Source organism: Numida meleagris, chromosome 2, assembly GCF_002078875.1.
Source record: "Numida meleagris isolate 19003 breed g44 Domestic line chromosome 2, NumMel1.0, whole genome shotgun sequence".
In the NCBI taxonomy this organism is placed as follows: domain Eukaryota; kingdom Metazoa; phylum Chordata; class Aves; order Galliformes; family Numididae; genus Numida; species Numida meleagris.
This window is the reverse complement of record NC_034410.1, coordinates 42,777,070-42,790,567: the sequence shown is the minus strand read 5'-3', so window position 1 is coordinate 42,790,567 and position 13,498 is coordinate 42,777,070. Positions and strand designations below refer to the sequence as shown.

The following is a 13,498-nucleotide window of genomic DNA, read 5'->3' as shown; positions in this document are numbered from 1 at the left end:
CTGAGAAAGTCTTAAGAAAGTTCAAATGTGGTTGTTCTTCTCTCTTACACTTAGAGAAAGTCCTTTCTTAAACTGTACTAAAGATGCAGACTCTACCCTTGGCTTAATTTTTCATTCCTTTTTAGAGAAAATGACACTTATTTAATGAAAAGGCGTGGCACAACCAGATACAAATATAACCATTCATTTGTGTAAGTGGTCTTCAAAGTAAGTAAAAGACCATCTAATCCTATACAATTTGGTGCCCTACTAAAAGATGTAACCTTGCATTTTTGTACTTTACCTGAGAATTTAAAAAAAAAATAGTGCAACTATTTTGTCCTATGTTAAAAGCAGTATATTTTATTTTGATTTCTCTGCTTTCTGCAAAGACATACCAAAACATAAAGCATGTATTGTGATGATTAACTGATATACTTACTTCTGTAATAGACTTGACGAAGCGGATTCCATCATTAGCTCCTTTAACTTTTGCCAGACAATCACAGAAATAATCCCAGTAGTCTTTTCTGTTTCCCAGCAATGTGCTTTTTTCTTTCTGGTCAAACTTAATTAAGAAAAACAAGAAGCAATGAGCAAAACTGAAACATGAATATACTTACATATATATACTGTGGAATTCCACTTCTTTCCCACCAACATCTGTGTTCGGAACTCCTCTTAAGTTTTAGACAATGTATTCACAAAGTACAGTAACACTGTACTGCACTGATGTAATCCAGTGGTTACTAAACATACTTTACAGATAGTAACAGAAAAGTTCTTGATTAAGTTAAAACACATATGCCCATTAAAAATTGTTCAAATAAAGTTTAGCAGCAGTTTTAGGAGGTGTTCAAGGGCAAGGAATTGACAGTCGGTTGCTGAGAGCCCTGTGATCAAGTGTGGCAATATCACACATGCATCTACCAGAACAAGCTGCAAAATCACATTCAGAGCAGTGATCCAGTGAGGGTACAGACTGCAGCCTGGAGCATTTGAATCCCAAAGGATTTCTTCAGCATCTCCTGAAGCCTCTCAACCCACTTAAAACTACCTTACCTAGATTAAGGCTAGCTTAGCGTGTCTGTGTTGCTGTCAGTGACATGATTACAGTGTATGTGTACACAGATAATGCAAACTTAATTTCACTTTGCCCATCAATGCTCCCTTTCACTGAAATTTTAGCCAATAAGCAGCATTCCAGATTAAAAATCAGCCTTTTGCATTAAGTTTTCCAAACTATAAAAATGAATTTCCACAGTAAAATTGCTAAAAATGCTGTAAATTACTCATGCCACTACATCTGCATTCTCAGCTGTTTACTACTATTTATTTTGCATTAAAATGTTGTCAAGACATCATTACTACAATTTTTTCAGGATAATTTAGAAGTGTACATCTTCAAAATCAAGCTCAAATCTTTCAGATCATAGGAAAAATACCTTATATTCTTCAATCAACCTGTCGGCATTGTTTTTTGATTACAGTTATTTACTTTCACTTGAAATATGTACAATAAGCTGTACACATTTCAGTCCACTTACTGAAAAAAAAGCTCAAATGGAAACTTATGATTATTTTAGTTGAAACCTACATACTGAAGAGGCAATGACATAAAGTAAGGAATAGCTTTGACTGTTGGTTACAAATGACACAAATCACTTTTTACCTGTAGAAGATACTCAAGCTTGTAGGAGAATTTTTGCAAGTTGACACTGTCATCTGTGATTGGTTCCCCTCCTTCTTTAAATTCTTTACTTAATTCAGCCACAGCATCTTTAAAATAAGACACCAAAATTAATTAATTACATTAACTAATGTAAGAAATATATAGCAGTGAATTCGTAAGCAAGTAAGTAAATAGGTTTTCTGCCTGGATATCATGCACGTGTATTTAGTTTCAGCTCAAATGTCTTAATCACAGTGCAAAAAGCTTGCTGATGTGCTTGCAATTTAATATCACCTATAACAAAAACTAGAGCTCAAGTTACGTCAGTCTGGCATTCTGACTTACTATTTGTTCTTAAAAAGAGCAAAACCTCCTCCTTACCCTTACCAAAGAAGCGGTATCAGACAATTGCTAACCGGTTGTTCAGCAGAGGAAAGAAATACATTCTCACTGTCTCGTGCACATTAAGGTTCTGCTATTGCCACATGACAAACAGAATTCTGATTAGAAACAACAAAGCATGTAATCTGCTACAGGGGATCAGTAAAACCAGAACAGCTGTTCAGTCAGCACATTTATCTTCTCCATGCAATATTCAGGAAGGTTCAGTTTGTGCTGCTTACAAAACACAAAGGGGAAAAGAATGTACATAAAAATAAGCATACAGCAACTCTCTCACCTAAAACCTACTCCCATGGGAGGGTGAGGAAATTTCCAGTCAAAGCAAATTGCCATGTCCTTGGACGCACAATCCCCCAGAGGGTGCACTTCTTAGCATCAGAAATTACTGATTTTGAACGTGCTGTCCACTTGACTTTGTACTCCTTTCAGATGCCTGACTGAGCCTTAGCACCCAGTCCTACTAGATCCACTTTGCAAATTAAAATTTATTCTTGTTAGCAAGCATGTAGATCTCCTTTCTATGCTACAGGAAGATCTTGATTCCTAGCTTTCGTGCATATTATACCTTATTTTTAATACACGTGAAAAGGAAAAATACCCAGATCTTGGTATACGCAGCTGGTTAGGACAGACAGAGCAGAAACATGATAATGGATCTGCTGCCAATTTTGCCTACAGTAGAGCAGTAGAAAAATGAGGTTGGCAACTGCTAGTGGAGGATAATGCAGATGCACAGAAAGCACGTAGCTAGAAGAGCAGATCCAACTGTCCAGTACTCTCTCTCTGGGTCTCCACTCCCACTTCGGGCTGGCCTTCCTGTTTTTTTCGCCTTCACATACCAGGAGCAACTCAACACCAGCTTTCCATCAAGAGATGGCATAAAAGTCAGACTTCCTTTTCATTCTCACACAAAGTCTTATAACTTAGCTCTACTCATGCAAACATTCTAGCTCACACCACGCAACAGAATAATTTTAATTTCACTCTGAAAACTTTTTTTTTTGTAATCGTAGGGCTTATTTATAATCTTGCATATTAAGATATGCAGGATTCCAGAATTTAGGATTTTGAAAAAGGTACAGCACCTCTCTCACAAAAATGTCAGTCACAGATGCAATGAGCACCTAGCATACCATGACTATATTGTTACAACTGCTGCACAGAAGCACTACACAATCAAAAACACAGCTCCTCCTCTGTTACCTAAAACATGGAGGATGTTTCAGCGTGTCAGTATACCTTGCAAGTCCCTGATAATTCGCTGCAGTTGGCTTTCACCAGTAGTTGCCTCCATCTTGAAAACCAAAGTGGCTCCCCTTCTGGGCTGTTAATCTTTTCTTCCATTTAGATAACAACAGCAAAGTTCATATCCTTGATGATCATTGGGCTGACGAAGATTATTCTTCTCTTAGACACCTGCAATTCTGTAAAAAATGCAAGATTTTATCACCTCAAATGAGCAGAACGGAGATGCTTTGGAATTTAAATCCCGTTTAGGAATAAATTCTCAGTGTCAACTCTTTTCCAGGAACTTTCCTTATATTTCTTTCTAGATTTCACTTTCCTTTTCAGTTATTTCTGTTTCCACCTTTCAAAACTACTGAGCAAACCTCAGAGAGCAGTTTTCTCTCGTTGCAGTTGCAACACAGTTAGTCTTGCAGCTCAGATCAGGCTGGCATTTCACACAACTGATCTCGTGACGCTGAGGAAGGTTCTGATGACACGGGACTTTCCCTGCGAAAACCCTCTGCCTGACCTTCCCTACAGCCTGCAGAGTTAGAAGACACAATACCACTGCCATCACAGGGAACCTTTCAAGACGCAGAGCAGGCACAGATCAAGGTGTCCAAAAATGATACATCATGATCTTCTGGCATTGGAGGATGTTTTTTACTAATAAGAGCTATTACTTGAGACTGGTTATAGCAGGAGAAACAACTCTCATCACCTCCTCAGAACCCACTGTTCCCAACACGCGTAAGAGGATACCACTTTATTTTAAGCTCTCCTACAGCATCCCTGGCTGGATAAATATCCCTTACACATTAGAACATCCACTTCCCTTGTTCAAAACAATGATGATTAAGTTATATCTAGCACTTGTAGAGAAATTTTCATTAATTAAAATAAATGAATTAAAAATCAACTAAAAGCCTCAAGCACTTCAGTAAAACAACCATGCCTGGTTACCCAACTTTTCAAACATTCATGGGAACAATCATTTAAAAAAGCCACCTAGGGATCTTACCAAGTATCACATCTTCATAAGTTGTTCAGAATCCTGCCTGCAATGGTACTGCCAAATTTTCAAGCAAGCACAACACCTGAAGTACTGAACCTTTAGCAAAATTGCTGTTAAACTTTTGTGCTTTTATTAGCATTCAGACTGAACTATAATGAAACTAAGTTGCAACTAAAATCTGACAAGCTTTTGAAATACAAATGTGATTACATCAAATGATCCTTCTTCCTTTCTCCTCTCTTTCTTTCACTTCCAAATTAACTAAACTGGCAGTGCTCAAGCAGGTGTCTGAATGGATCAAAAGAAACACCCTTCTACAATAAGCATCATGGTATTGTTTGTAAACGAAGTGACTCTGTATTCTTTTCTTCTTGATACAAGGTAGAGGTGGCTCACAGCAAACCATAAAGCCAACCTTGACAGAAGGTAGAAGCCTTCAAAACGATATGCTTTTCCGTGTGCAATCAAAACAGGACACCAAAACCAATCTTTCTACCTTAAGTCAATAATATCATATACACAATATTCCTATCCTGATTCTACTTAGTGATCATGTAAAGCATGCAATTTCCTGGCAACTCGCTGATTTTAGATAGCAATGAAAAAAGGCAAGAATAACAAACCCAGTGAATCAGCATTTCCTCTTCCAGTATCAGCCATATCTGTCCACTCTGACAACTGTTACAGAAAGGAGCATAAGTAAGAAGAAAAGACTGCAACATGGGTGATGGCAAACCAACAGGTATGGCCAAAGCAAATGCGTGGCAGAATACAGGAGCAGTGAACAGACCTCAACTCAGACAGAGGTGGCGGCTGCATATTCTGCTCCTCTTCTGTCTGCTCCCTAAATCCCACTTCCACAGTACAGTGAGAGGAAGGTCTCAGTTTCTCCCTCCCTTGCATCAACACTCGCCAGGGAGATATTCATTTATTGCCTTCTCTTCCCAGAGCTGAATGGCATTTTTCAGCCTGGGCTATTGCACAAGGTGAATGTGCCAACACTTTTCTAACTGCCTTCTTCTCTGCTAAACAGGGAGAAAGGTGAGCCTCCTACCCATGATCCTTCCAGGGACATGCTCAGAAAACACAACACATCTCACAGAAGGGCACAGAGCTCTCACCTCCCATCGGCAAGGTAAGCTGATAATGTACCTTAACTTGTTTCCTGAGGCTTCAGAATAGGAAGAGCTTCTGTAAATACCATTGTCACAGAACATTTTGCCCAGAATTGTTTAGAGCGTAACCCTGTGGTCACAATCTCAGAGGACCAAGCATTTCCTATTCTATTTATGTATGTCTGTAATTATCTGCCTTGTCAGAGCAGCATGATATGTGTGTGAGGCACAAGTGACCTGCTTTGGGTCAAAAGCTTTTTAGGTGATGTATCACAACCTCTTACATAACAGCATTTGACTAAGGCCTTTGACTAAGGGCATTCACTTGCAGAACAGTGCAGCGCTGTGAAGTTCTCAGAGGAGCTGCACCATGGAGCAGACACAGAGAAGGGAAGAGAGGGCATGTCACCAGTCCCCTGGGCAGTGCCTGCTGATGTCTGAAGATGGTTATTCTGTCTCCCACTGGCTTAAGTATCTGTGTGAGGGTGACAATCTTCTTTGCAGAGGAGGATGTCCGGGAGATTAAGGAAAGAAGCAGAAAGGAAACAGCCCCCTCACAGGAAAAGAATTACCTGAAGGGGAGAGGGGCACAGAAGAAACCACAAGCAAAACTTAATGACTATAATTAAATTGCTTAGTGGCGTGGCTAGTGTGACCTACTTTTACTCTGTGTTCATGAAATCTCTCCTTGTATTACTGTGGGCATGTCTACACCTCCAGCATCTACATTTTTTTTTTAATTCACTGGTCGATTTTATTCACCCTTGACAGAAGATAGGAGTCTTTGCAATATTACACTCTTCCATGTGCACTCAAACCGGGAGGCTGGGAGGAACTCAGTGAGCAGAGTTTCTCTTCCCTGGCTAAAAGGCTGCCTGTTACTTTGGTTACAGCCTGACATCAGAGAATCTCCACCTCAGTCAAGTGTATTTTCAGTGTACACCAAGAGCAGAGCTAACACAGCAGTCCTTGGGTACTCCAGTTTAAAAGTAAATCAAATCTGCAAGAAAAATTCACTGGAAACCAAGCTCCACTACTTCCGACTGCACAGGGAAATGTTTTATGCTAACTAATTATTCTGGTCTAGCCATTCCAAACAAGGGCCCTACTTCACATCTCCCTTACAGAGATCGCCCTTACAGAGATCACAAGAGCTTCAGTTATTTGGTGCCTGCAATTCTATATCTGTTACTCAGAAATACTGTATGAAACAAAACAGGCAAGTGCTGATACTGAGCCAAATCCTATGTCCATGAGTCACGTTAATTTTAACTGTGTTGTTCCCTTGAGTAACGTGAGCATGATTTGTCCCAGAAAAGCAGATACTGACCAATGACTGTTAGAATATATTCCAATGCTTCTGGAATGTAACAGAGGAAAACAAACTGCATACAATGGCTATGAGATACACAGATAAAAGAACACTGTACAGAAATATCACAGCAAAGACAATGGAAGAACTGGGAAAAGAAAGTCTACCTCTCAGGACTGCAATACTACTGATTTAGTTTAGTAATTTCATTCCAGTAATTGCCTGGAAAAACTATTTTGATGTTGCAAGAAAGACATAGTCCCAGTGGATTTTACTGTAGCTGTGCTGCTAGCTTTTCTCATTTGGTACTATACAGACACCTGCACACCCATTACACTGAAGAACTGTTTGCAGCAAAGAAGAGTCTGAGGTGAACTGCAAAACAGACAGCACGACCCTGCTCTCAAGCACACATAAATGCAACTCAGCTGGTCAGCTCAACCCTTTGTGCTTTCTTACCACATAAAGATATGTGGCTGCTAAAAAGGCATGCTGGACTACATGGGATTGGATGATTAAAAGCAAAAGGCAGGCAAAGCCTGAAGGTCAGCTAAGGTTTCTGAGTTTTGAAGTCGGGTTCCATTCTGAGAAGTGAAATTGTCTAAGTCAATCTTCCCCCTTCATTTTCTACACCAACAAACCTTCACATTTCAATTAGAAGAATATCATTTTTTGACAATATATTTTTTTACTTCTTTTAGTACTTCAAGCAGGTTGCAGGAGAATACACTGCAAATCTATGCTGGATTCCCTTCCCATCTTCCCACTGCCACCATACATGAAAACCTTGTTTTGAAATGTTTGGGCATATAAACCTACAGTAATAACATGTATCTTGGAGCAAATACAAGTCCTGAAAAAAAGTCACAGAGTATCATAGCAGAGCAGAAAGGAGTGATGAGGTGAAATGCACGAAAACACTCATATTTTGCAAATGCATTGTTGAAAAGTAGCATGTTTATAGACAGGGCTCCTTACATTAAAGCCCCATTCTGGGTAGGCCCTTGTACTCTACAGATATTTTGAGTTTATAGCGCAAGAACTCAAATTAATGGCATTCCTAAAATACTGTTTGCAACCCTACCTGCCAGGACAGCTGCCAGTGAGTCAGTAAAGTTATGTATGATCTCTGTGCAAACTTCACCAGCTGTGGACAACTCACCTACACTCTCTCCCTAGTATATTCCTTGCATTTGAAAACGGTTCTTAGAAAAAACAGCAACAAACAACACATCTGGGTATATCAGCGGCATGATAAGAACTCCATAAGATAAGGTTAACTTTAATCTTTAGTAGGGAAAGACAGCAACCCTAACAACTTCTTTTAACACTGCACCTACCAAATCAGGCCTCTACTCTAAGGTTTAACGTAACCCTGCCTAAAACATCACACCAAACTTTGACAAACAGGATAGATGGGTTAGGCCAGGGACGCAGCTTCCTAATGTGGAGACTACAGTGTATTGCCTCTGATACTCCTCACATTTATAACTGTTGAACAATGTGAACCCAAATGACCGCTTTCGGTAGCTACAAAACAAGGATGTGCTGTGTTTCTCTCACAAAGACAACCTTGTTTCATGACGAGAGAATCTGGCTTTTTGAGGAAGCAGTCAGTTCATAAAGAGAAGAATGCTCCTCTGATAAACGGAATTGCACTAGTATCACTCTCAACAAACTCGTCTGTCCTTTCTCCCTAAGGCACGCCACATCTCATCCCATGTCAGGAAAGCTATGACATGTTTACAAGCAACTCTAAATTAACCGTATCATACCTCTCTCAGAGACTGGCTTCTCCTCAGCTGCTCCAAACCTACTTCACGGGGAAATGCACCCCTCTCACCTCAATTGGTGAGCTTAAAAGACAAGTGCCACTCAAAAGTGAAAAGATTTTTCCCCTTTACACCCTCATTCTTCCAAGCCACTCTTCCTCCCCATAACTCATCCAACCACAGAGATCTCTCTTGCACATTTTTCAAGCCAGGGACCACATGCTCAGGTACTACTCTGAGGAGGATCACACATATACCTACAAAACTAGAAAGAGTTGAGGACTTTCAGCTGCAGAAGAATGCTAGTGATTCATGATGCTCAACTTGCTCACTGTATGAGCCTGGAGCCTTCAAAAAAATCTCATTTTCAGGTCACCAAAGTTGATCTCTGAGAAATGGTTGTCATATTAACATCCTCAGCAAGCCTGGGCTGACAAACATGTCTCAGGCACTTCTCAGACTTTAGGAGAGTTAAAAGCAGCAACAATCACAATACAACCCTGAACTGCCTCCATCCGAATGGAGGCTTGCCTCAGCAGGATTTTTTACCTCTGTATCTAACGCTCCATGCTGCGCCTCCAAGCAGAGATTTCAGATGCGCTTAAAAAGCCTGCCTCCAAGTAATAGCTGTGGGAAGCGTGGCAGCTGGGTGCTGAGAACAGTCCACATGTAGCACTCCACCTGTCTTCCATCCAGCCAACAGGAGTGATAGTGCCACAGGGCAACTCCTGACCTGTGTAGTTCCCAGTGAATGAGCAACAAGTAATGCTGAAAATTACAGGTTTTGGTCACGCAAATGCAGATCAAATGGGAGGCAAACACATCAAACAAAAACCAGGTTAAGACAACCGAGGCCGACTGGTTGCTGGATGAATCATACTACCCTTTGGCCAATAGCAAAGATTCCTGATTCTTTCCTCTGCAGCAGGAAGCACCGAGCATTTCCTCTCTCCCTGTTTTCTCCAGAGTTTCCCAGTGGCAGCCCATTCTGGGGGAGAAGGAGGAACTGCAGCTACAAAACCCAAAGATTTAGGAAGCCTTAGGAAGAGAAGTCTGTACAATACTGCAACCTTCACGCCTGCTGGGAACAGGCAGGCTCACAGATGCCAAGCCCACAGATGACAAGTTATTCAAGGAGAGCCTGATCCAACCTGTTCACTTTCAAAACCTACGCTGGCTTGCAGCAGTAGAGAGACCTTTCGTGTGCACATCCTCCTTCCCAGCAGTAAATTAAATGTCATGGTGGACACACATGCAGGCTAACAAACATCTCTGCTATTTCAATATACCATCAGCAACTACACAACACTGTGATGGACAAAAATACCAAATTAACAAGAGGGTGTAACAGCTAAGGAGCTGTGCAGGTTTCACAGGGTTTTTACCCCCTGAGAGGGTGTGTATGTGAGTTTCCATTCCTTCTATCAGTGTTACAAAATGTGAAGCCTTCTTGTGAATATATTTGAACAAGAAACTTCAAATTAGTACTAGCATGGCACTGTCAGACACAAACAACCACCACTCTCTGAAGAAATTGGAATTACTACAGAAAAACATAAAACGAAAATAGACTAGATTCAAACTGCTAATAAACCAATATTTGCACTGGCAAAACCAAACAAATATAAGCACGGTATGTAAAGATACAAAAATAATTGTGTGTAATAATAAAACCACGTAGGGTTCTTACAATTCCCTCTAGTCTAATAATCTAAACAATACCTAAAAAATACCAGAGGATTCAGTGTGTGTTCCACAAAGGGGTTACTATAATTTTTAAAGCAAAACAAATAACAATCCAAGCTAAAAATAACTTTCAGCACTGCTTTTCCTTTGGTCCAATTTGATAATATCTGTAATTTTACAAACACTCTTAAAGAAGTATTTTTAACAGTTTTCTCTCTCCGTAGGTCTCGATCTCCCACTGACCAAGTCTTAGGAGAGCCTGGCTTTCAGGGCACGAGGACAAATTCCCATTCCTTTTATGTAATAGTCCAACAGCAGAGAGAGGGACTGCAAATATAATACACCCTTTCATTACTGTCAGGTGGTGTACAAAAGAAGGTCCTGTGTAAAAGAAAATGAGGCTTCATAACAAACTAACTGGCCCTTCAGAAGAAGTAGTGAAACCATGTTCACACAAAACACTGCTGAATACATGTACTAGGACAGGAAGAAAAGGGAAACCAGCTTGCATTTGTTTTCCACCACAGGTAACATAGATACAACTGTTTAACAGCAATGCAGACTGTCTTCTAAACACTAACATCTGTAAACATTGTTTGGAACATCTGGAACATCTTATAAATTTAAGTATACCCACGAGGATCCGTGGAAGACTTTAAGAAATTGCCTTTTACACAATATCTGGAACATACAATGCATGCTGTTGGAAGACAATGTGTTTTCTTGCTGCACACCCTGCTACATAATATCAGAACTGAAAACAAGAAAAACACAACAGAAGACTGTTGCCATGTTGCTGACAAGAATGAGTCCAGGCTTTACCCTGAATGTTTAACCACAGCCTGCCTCCATCAGAGCTGAATAAAACTAAACAGCCACTTTCACTATTTAGAATGTAAAGGCAAAATGCCTACTGCTCTTTCTCCTTTGTTTACACTTGGGAAGTAACTCAGTGCATACGGAGAGGCCAAGCGGGGAGCGTGGCAGCTACAGCTGACCAACTCCGTATTCCAAACAAACCTTTGCGCTGGCAAAAACCAGCCGGCGGCTCGCTGTGACGACAACCCACACAGCAAACAGGCAGGGCCCCACGTTCCTCAACCGTCAGCTGGGGCAGCAGCTTGTCAACCAGGCTGCAAACCGCACAGCCTCTCCGCACACCGACTCACCACTGCCAGACCTCTACCCGAGGAGAATCCCAAGCACGAAGGCAGTCACGCATTTCGCCAAAGCCTCGCTTATTCTCCTTGCTGCGTGTTGCACAACGTACCGGGACGAGGGCTGGCTGCGGTCCTGGCACCTGGTCTGGAGACAGGCTCGGCCAGCAAAACTCTCCCTGTCATCCACCAGAGATTTGCCGACACAAGGGCAAGCGGGATTAGGGCCGAGGCAAATATTTGTGTGTCAGCACTGCGCGCCCGGTGAGGCACCGCGCAGGCCGGTGTTTGGTTTCTAGCCCAGCCCCGTGACTCTGCTCCTCCGGGAGCAGCAGTGACCGTCCAGGGGAACGGGAGGGCCTGTTTGCGGGTGGCAGTCGGGAGCGAAACGGCAGAAGTGTTTACACTGGAACAAAATCACGGCTCACTGGGTGCAGCGACGGCACCTCGGGCAGCCGGGCCAGGCCAAGCCGCAGCCCCCTCACAGACCGGGCCGCTCCAACGACCGCGGGCCCGGCTACCCCGCATTCACCCCGCCCCGAAGGCCCGCAGTGCTGATCCCCCGTCCCCGCGGCTCCTCCCCTCGAAGCCCGGCTGCAGCCGCAACAAGTGGGAGCCGCCGAACTTCCTTCCCTCTCCCTGCAGCTGCCGCCTCTCCCCCACCGACCCCGCCGCCCTCCGCGCTCCCTCGGGGGTGGGGGGGCTGTCCCGCCGGTACCTGCGCGCTAGCCGCCATGTCGCGGGGAGGGCGCTGCGGGACGCTCCGGTACCGCTGTCCACCCGCCGCCGCCTACAGCTCCCGTGAGGCCGCTGCGGTGCCTCCCCGGCGGGAGGACGGGCCGGGCCAGGCCGGGCCGGGAGGCGGCGTGGGGGAGGTGACGGCCTGAAAATAAAGGGGGGAAGATGTATTTGCGGGAATAAAATTGCTGCTTTCCCCTCAAGCTGAGGGGTTGGGGTAGTTTTAAGGGTTTATTTCTTGTATGCTGTTAACAACCTTGCTTCACGTTGCCCATCAGGAAGTGTAATTTGTTCATATAGTGCCCACTATCACTTCTAGTACAGCTCAGTGTAATTTTTTTGTTCGCTTTGTTTTGCTTATGCATCACTTCATCAAGCTCTTTGCATGCACAACTGAAGTGACTGAGAGCTGTGCTCAATTAAGCCAGTACGTAGCACATTTCCCCTTTCTGTTCCTGTTGATGAAAGGAAAGCACTTTTCCCACAGCCGTAAGACAGCGGTAGGGATTGGTAGGGATTGGTGAAGGCCAAGTATGGTAATCATAGAACAGAATCATAGGATCACAGAACTGTTAAGGTTGGAGAAGCCCTCTGAGATCACGTAGTCCAACCACCAACGCACCCCCGCTATGCCCACTGACCATGTCCCTCAGCGCCACATCCACTCGGTTCTTGAACACCTCCAGGGACGGTGACTGCACCACCTCCCTGGGCAGCCTGTGCCAGTGCCTCACAGCTCTTTCTGAGAATAAATTTTTCCTAATTTCTAAGAGATGGAGAGAAAGCGGGTCTGAAACTGGAACATAAGATTACTTGCAAACGTGGGTTACTGGCAGCATGCTCCCATACCTTCCAGCACAAGCTTGTCGTTCCACAAAGAAGCTATTTCCCCACTTTTTCTATCACACATATTATTCTCTGAAAAGGCATCTTTTTCAGTGTCTGAAGTTGACTACCTCTTTATATTTAAAGTGTAGTAGAAAACTGAGTTCATTTGTTTTTTTCATCATCATTGCCTTGTTAAATAAACAATTTCAAATAAAACTTGTGACCAAGCAGTTTGTCATCAATTCTTGTCACAATGCTTGTGACTGTATTAATGTCATAAACTTCAGCTCTGGCAACCATAAGATCAAAGCATCCAATTCTCAAGACTCCAAGGAAATACACATGGTATGTAGTCACTGACACGTCTCCATCATCCACATTTTTTTCATCTTCAACATAAGGATGATGAAATGACCTTAAAGTTTTGGTGAATAGTCTTCACCTAAGGCATGATTTTGAATATCTGGGAAGCATTTTAATGTCCTCAAGAATACAGCTTATAGGACTACGCATGTTTTGGGCACATGACTCATAAAATGGCTCACATTGTTCTGACCAACCTTCAGGCGGACTTCTATTGGCATGCTTCACTGCA

The 13,498-nt window shown here is 42.7% G+C and overlaps 1 protein-coding gene across 4 annotated transcripts in view; it reads right to left on the bottom strand.

The window, feature by feature from the left end:
* The window catches only part of FYCO1 (FYVE and coiled-coil domain containing 1), a 34,540-nt gene extending 22,333 nt beyond the window's left edge, over positions 1 to 12,207 (bottom strand). For 2 of the 4 annotated variants that reach the window (XM_021386885.1, XM_021386888.1), the window contains exons 1-4: positions 12,056 to 12,207; positions 3,293 to 3,477; positions 1,652 to 1,758; positions 422 to 547 (exon numbers count right to left, since the gene is read on the bottom strand). In XM_021386885.1, coding sequence (XP_021242560.1) covers positions 422 to 547; positions 1,652 to 1,758; positions 3,293 to 3,347 — 288 coding nt within the window. In that variant the 5' untranslated portion in view covers positions 3,348 to 3,477; positions 12,056 to 12,207. Of the gene's footprint in view, positions 1 to 421; positions 548 to 1,651; positions 1,759 to 3,292; positions 3,478 to 9,043; positions 9,211 to 11,450; positions 11,838 to 12,055 lie in introns of those variants that run through there. The other 2 variants (XM_021386886.1, XM_021386887.1) reach the window with 2 other exon arrangements.